At 33.1% G+C, this 6,681-nt stretch overlaps 1 protein-coding gene and 1 long non-coding RNA gene across 2 annotated transcripts; both read right to left on the reverse strand.

Moving 5' to 3' along the window:
• Positions 1-2,020: 2,020 nt before the first annotated feature.
• On the reverse strand, positions 2,021-3,434 carry LOC133175633 (galactose-3-O-sulfotransferase 4-like). Its single transcript, XM_061310749.1, has 2 exons — positions 3,388-3,434; positions 2,021-3,266 (listed from the first exon to the last, which is right to left on the reverse strand). The coding sequence occupies exons 1-2, from the start codon at positions 3,432-3,434 to the stop codon at positions 2,030-2,032; spliced, it is 1,284 nt and encodes a 427-aa protein (XP_061166733.1). The 3' UTR covers positions 2,021-2,029.
• A 623-nt stretch (positions 3,435-4,057) lies between these two features.
• On the reverse strand, positions 4,058-6,333 carry LOC133175932 (uncharacterized). Its single transcript, XR_009719354.1, has 2 exons — positions 6,251-6,333; positions 4,058-4,147 (listed from the first exon to the last, which is right to left on the reverse strand). It is a non-coding gene; the product is annotated as an uncharacterized LOC133175932 (long non-coding RNA).
• Positions 6,334-6,681: the final 348 nt, after the last annotated feature.

Genomic DNA, 6,681 nt, shown 5'->3' on the forward strand with positions numbered 1-6,681 from the left:
ACTGTTCGAAAAAAATCTCTTGAGTCATATGTATTTCAGATGTGAAGGCTACTTATATTTTAAGTAATTTTTAAGTTTTTACGACACCTTATTTTTTGCAATAGCATAGTTTGCGTTGATCGTAATAAATATAGTTTTTCTTCAGAATAAAAGCTTTGACAATGAAAGTTTCTACTTTTTAAGAATGATGCATTTTATATCTAACAAGGAAATCAGGTTTCAAGAAAATCACTTGACACTTTATCAAAAAAAAAAAAAAAAAAAAAAAAAAAAAAAAAAAGGTAAAAGAAATGCCTCTTTAACGTATAACGGTTATTTTCTGCGGTTGTCTATATTTGCGGATAGGACGAATTCGCAAAAAATACAATCGCCAAATATTCCTAAAATATTAAGATATTCTGCAAATGCATCATCTTTTACCGCCAAAGGTTGTAAATGGCGTGTATGTAAGGGTAGACTAAGCCGTGATTGGACTCTTAAAATGAAAACTGCTAACTGTATAAATACAAAAATGTTATGTAATCAGAGGTATGTAATAAAATTTGTTTGAAAAATAATTCACATACACTTACTTAAAGACAATTATTCTTTAGACCAAATCTCAATTTTAATTCACCATGAAAACAGTCAACATTTCAATGAAACGAAGTAGTGGTTTGAAAATTTCTTAACATTGGGTATTCATATCACTTAAATGAAGAATCATGCACGCTAGCTCTCGATTCCCGCCTACATTTTACACCCATTTAATTCAATATAAATGGCAGTTTTGCCACTAAAACTTGATTTATAAAACCCACAAAAGATTTTTTTTGTTTCACAGAGGGAGGGGGAAGTTTGTTTTTTTTTTTTGAATCCATTTTCCGTTGATTTCTATAGTGAAAAACGCAATTTTTACCAAAATTAAAGGGTTATCTCTCTTTGTTTTCCTGAATAAGTTATGCTTTATGAATATTTACATAGTTTTGTATATAAATATGAAAAACCATTCAAATATGTTAACTTTTGAAATTTTGAAATTTTCTGGCTAGGAGGTAGGCGGAAGAACAATAATATCGTTCGCAGTTCTTCTCTGTGGTATGATGCAACAGCAGAAATAAAAAAAAATCACAAACTTATTCGCTTCCTTTCAGGGGTTAAATCTTAAAAATTTTCAACCGCAGAAAATACCCGCTATTTTTATGCATATATTATACACGTATTTAGAATGAAATATGGAGATAACGAACATTGATCGAACTCAAAAGTCAAACGAAACAATGCAAATCGGGAGCAAAGCAAACATAGACCTTTAAACAAATCAGAGGTGGGATCAGGTGAATGGAGGAGTAAGCATCCCCCGTCGAACGGTCACATCTGCCGTGTGCCCCTCGTCATGACTGGGCAAACGGAAAAATCCATTGACAATTCAATATGTAAATAATGGCCTAAGAAAAAGTATGAAAAACGCCAGTCAGAATTCTTCTTCATGATAGATTGTATTTGTTGACAAAGTCATTGTATCGAACATAGAACTTGCGAAATGTTGAATTTAAATGACACTGTTGATATTCTTGTTTCATCAACTTGTTTGTCAATAGTTTGCCTTGTTTTAGAAATTGTTCGTACGTAGCTCTTGTGTGTCGAATCAACTGAAAGACATAAACTCCATATGCAGATGATAAGGGTATATTGCTACATAAATAAGGGAAGCTGACGATAGCAAAGTTGAAGCCATCACGTTTATCATAAAGTTTTGTTGTTAGATTACCATTAAAGTCTTTCTCGAGTGAAAACTCCAATAATGAATAAAAGATCAGGCTACGGGATCATCAAACAGACTCAGACTTACTTTAAGTCAACATTTTAATCATCTGTAAAACATTTATTACTTGTGAATTAAAATCTCTAATTAGCAGACAACAGCAATTCAATGATGCAAGGTTTAATGGCATGAACTTGTGGAACATCAATTGATCACTTATTCACGTGCTCTGTCGATTTTTCGTATATAGCCTTATATTCATTTAAATATTTTTTTTTGTATTTACTACCATCTTTTCCTAGGGCGTTTATTTTGATTTCCTATTGGACGAAGGTGTGGAAACTGTCGCCATTTAAGTTTATTTGAAAATTCTACTTCGTCCATTGATAAGAGAATGCAATATTCCTTATTAATGACAATGTAAGAGTGAAATTCGTTTTCTTTTGCTTCAAACACCTGAGCATGCAAAGCTGACTTTTTCATTACTTCAGAACAGAAGTCTTCTACTGCAGATCTCAACTGTCGAAAATACGAAACTTCGGCGTGAAAATCCTCTCCTTGTTGTCTGACTCTCTTCCAGAATATTCTAACAAAAAAGTTATACAAACAATAATCAAGAAATGAGTGTTGTTTATGAAGATATCTGTCCCGATAGCCTCTCAGTGGCACGTACTTTGACGTATTCTTGATTATGTAAAGGATATCAATCATATTCCAATTCAAAATTCTCCGAAGAAGAATAAGAGATTCGTCGAAGTACTCTTTAATCATTACAAGTTTAAACTCTGAGTGTATCTTTCGAAGATAAGGCAAAATCTTGTTTTTATCAGTTGTATGAAATAATTCCTGAGGTAATCCGAAGTCCACTGACATTCTGCTTTTTGTAAACGAACTCTGCAAAATCTTTGGCTCGTATTGACTCGGATTTTCTAGCAAGTATTTTATAGGGTATCTAATAGGAAGACGGGCAAGGTAGGGAACGTTCCATCTGTATTTATAGTAGTAAACAGAAGAAACAAATTGATCAAAAGGGTCCCTCACAATTCCAATGAACACTGTATCTTTTGGTAAATATTTTTGAAATGCCTTCTTATCGTATATCACATGACTGCACAATATGTCGAAAGTTTCGTCTTTGTCAATATGAAGTATGTTGTTGGTTGTGATACTTTCGTTTTGACTTATAAGGTTCGGACTTGATGCTGGAAGAATAAAATTTAACCGTCTCTCCCATCCAAATCTTTGAATTATACTTGTAACTGTAGAGCTTCCGGTCTTATGAACCTTAAGGAAAGCCACGTGACGAATTTCCTCTTTCATGAACTGGCGTCTGGAGGCCAGAAAGGAGTCTGATATCAAACTAAAGTTATTGCTTTGAAATTCATTTTCATTATCCACCGTTATAATGCTCCAGTCTCTGATTATACTCTGTTTTGTTTGGCATCTATTTGTGTATGATAAAGGAGAAATAAAGTGTATGATAAAAATCGCTGATAGAAACAAAAGTAACCATGTCCAACATCTGTTAAAATAAAACAATACTGAATGATAATAATTAGTCTTAACAATTTCTTTTGGGAGTATGTGAAATAAAATAAATAAATATATATATCCCTTAATTTAGGCGTGAAATGTTGACTTACTTTTTAAATCTGCGTCCCTTGAGATAAAATATGTTGATGAACGACATTATATGGATCACTTATGTACATGATAGGTTGATGTACAATCTCTGATAGTTGCTATCAGTTCATTAAGCAAACACTGATAGGGTCGCACTTGAAAGATCTTAAATATGTCCATTTAATCATACACAGGGAAAAGTGGCTCGCATGAATTTCATATGAAATTCGCACGAATATCATGCGAATTCTTCGCATGAGAAGGAGACGAAAAGGACCACGGATGATATCATGCGATTTTCACATGAAATTCGCACGAATATCATGCGAAAAGAAATTCGCACGAAATTCATGTGAAAAAAAAAGAACCCAAGTTTCATATGAATATCATGCGAAGACAAGCATATTTTTGTATCCAAGGTATTAATATCAAGCTATTATCTATGAGTGCCCCAAACCTCAATCCATTAATTCTATCCTTCTTTCTCGGAAACAGAATTTTTGCTTCTTGCAAATGAAGTTTTCTTGAAAAATTCTCTTTTTCTTACTTAGTCAGTTAATCCAGACACAAGTAATGCATGATTATACAAAAAGTAACTTTGAATTTGAAAGAATCAAAACTTGTTTTCTGGTCTCCCTGACTAAATAAAGACATTTGTGACATCAATTTCTACATTGAAATCTAAAACAATTGATCTTTTTCTATCTTCTTTATTGAGGTTCTCATCACATAAGATTTCTTTATCTTGAGGATTCTGTTGAGAGGGTGTTGTCGTTATACCTGAAAATACAAAAGTAAACAATCTCAGCTTATGGAAATTCATAATGGACAATATTTTTTTTTAAAATTAACTATGACTACCCTAGGCCCTTAAGTAGGATTAATACCTCTTGGTCATAATCACCTGTATGCCAAGTATTTCATCCATGCAGATACTACTCCAATAAAAAGTTGCATTTTCTGAACTCTATGACCTTGACCTTTTCTTATGACTTCTGTTCTGGAAATGGCATATCTTATGACCATTATCAACCATTAGGGCAGTATAATCTTTGGGAGTTACTTTTTTCAATATTATACAATTATATCATGTTATTTAAACTTCAATTCCTGTTACCTCTACATTGCTTAAATGACCAACATGCAGGGTTGTTTCACTGCCTCTAGTCATAATTAAGCAACCTTTGTATTTAGTATATATCCTCATAAAAGTTATGATTATTTTATATTTTGAAAACATATCTAGTTCAAATTACCCTATGTTAGACTTGGGATATACCTTTAAGTCACAGGTGAGTTTTGTCTCAGGAATGTCTACTGTGTTTCCATTATAGAGTTGTGAATGAAAATAATTTAATAAATTTTTACCCTTTTGACCTTGAACATATCTAAAATGCCCTTGGTACTGGCTCAAGGCTCATCTCTGGACACAAGCTTCCTTTCTATCAGTTATGAGCCTAAGATTGTTTTCTTGGTTACAAAGTCATGTTCAAATAAGAATTTAATTCTCTTATTCCTCTTTTTAAAAGTTTGACAAATCAGTTTGTAAATTCCTGTTACCAGTTAGTTCATATATAATTACAAAGTGTAGGGAAAAACAAGATGTGTTTGTGAAACACTGATGCCCCCGTATGACAGCTTATGGCGAAGGTTAAAGTTTCTCAAATGCAAGTCAAACTGCAAAGTCGAGAGATCAAAAATGCCCAAGCACCAATCATTCAAAAGTTATGGTCAAGGTTAATGTTTTCTAAAAGTGGGTCAAATTTCAAGGTCAAAGGGTCAAAATTAATGGTATTCAAGGGGAAGACCTTGTCATAAGAAATATACATGCAGAATATAAAAGCCCTAGCAACAAACTGTTCAAAAGTTATGGTCAAGGTTAAAGTTTTTTCTAAAGTAGGTCAAACTCAAAGGGCAAGGTCAAAATTGTTGATCTAAAGGAAGGTCTTGTCACAATGAATACACCTGTGAAATTGGAAACTATTCAAAAGTTATGTCCAAGGTTAAAGTTTTTTAAAAGTGGGTCAAAAGTTATGGCCAAGGTTAAAGTTTTTTAAAAGTGGGTCAAACTCTAGGGTCGAGGTCAAAAAGTCAAAAATATTTACACCAAAGGAAAGGTCTCGTCAGGATAAATACACGTGTGAAATCTGAAAGCCCTAGCACCAACTGTTCAAAAGTTATGGCCAAGGTTAAAGTTGGGTAAATTTTTACAAAAGGGGGTCAAACTCCAAGGTCAAGGTCAAATATGTTGGTACCAAAAGGAAGGTCTAGTCAATATATACAAATGTGAAATATGGACGGACGGGGTAAAAACTTATATACCCATGACTCTTCGATTACCAGGGCATTATTATAAAGTGGTTTAAAAGATAATTTCCAGACAGACAAACAGACATGATGATTCCTGGATACCCTTACAACTTCTTTGTAGGAGCTAGTATATAACTACATTGTAAGGGCAAAAAAGTTTTAGCCTCTACTAATAATATATGGCCCAGTGATCTTGACTTTTGAGATAATTCAATGTTTTACTACACCCACATCACTGTTTTCATTATCCCTGAATGCTCTCCCATTGGAAAATGGTTAGTCTGTACATTTCTGTTAAAACTTGAATTTCCTTAATCTGAGACTTAAACAAAACATGAGTTGTGCTAACTGGCCAAGTTTGCAATGGTTAAAATTGGGATTTAGGTGTGATTCTAGAGAATGTAATATGTACGTCTAGAAAGTGCAAAAGTTTACAACAGACAGACAGACAAGTTTTGACAGTAAAAAGCTTACTAAAGCTTCTGGCTTAGATGGGAATAATTAAATTACATATGTTCAGCTTAATGTCAAATTTAAATTGTCGGAAAAAAAATCATACATGTATTTACTTACATGTACCATTGACAAATCTGCTTGCATGTATCTTCTGAGGATATATAGGTACTCTGGTATTTGAAGCTGTGATGACATGCTAACTGTGCCTACAGTGAAATTAAAAATGTCAGATACAGTCAATTCAATAGCATTTGGTTAATTATCTCCTTAGTACCACTGCATTTTTATGCATTTATTCTATAAATTAGCAGAATATATTTATGAATTATAAGATAAGCCAAAATAATCTGAATGCTTATGGTTCGACTGCTAGTCTGATTCACATAATTCACAGGGAAAAAAAATCCTGCTTTTCTGCGGCCTTATCCTGCTTTTCTGCAATTATATTTTTGCTTTTCTATGTTTGATCTTCTATTATGGCCCCACCTACCCCCAAGGGACATGATTTGAACAAATTTGAATATACCTAACCTTACCTGAGGATGCTT

The sequence above is a fragment of the Saccostrea echinata genome, unplaced genomic scaffold, assembly GCF_033153115.1.
Source record: "Saccostrea echinata isolate AGI-Se365-2 ecotype Australia unplaced genomic scaffold, CSIRO_AGI_Sech_v1 ptg000064l, whole genome shotgun sequence".
Classification (NCBI taxonomy): domain Eukaryota; kingdom Metazoa; phylum Mollusca; class Bivalvia; order Ostreida; family Ostreidae; genus Saccostrea; species Saccostrea echinata.

Excerpts from the sequence above, each read along its gene's own strand:
- LOC133175633 (XM_061310749.1), bottom strand. The coding sequence starts at position 3,434 with ATGTCGTTCATCAACATATTTTATCTCAAGGGACGCAGATTTAAAAA. Across the intron at positions 3,267-3,387 it reads AAGGGACGCAGATTTAAAAA|ATGTTGGACATGGTTACTTT; the intron begins GTAAGTCAACAT and ends TTATTTTAACAG.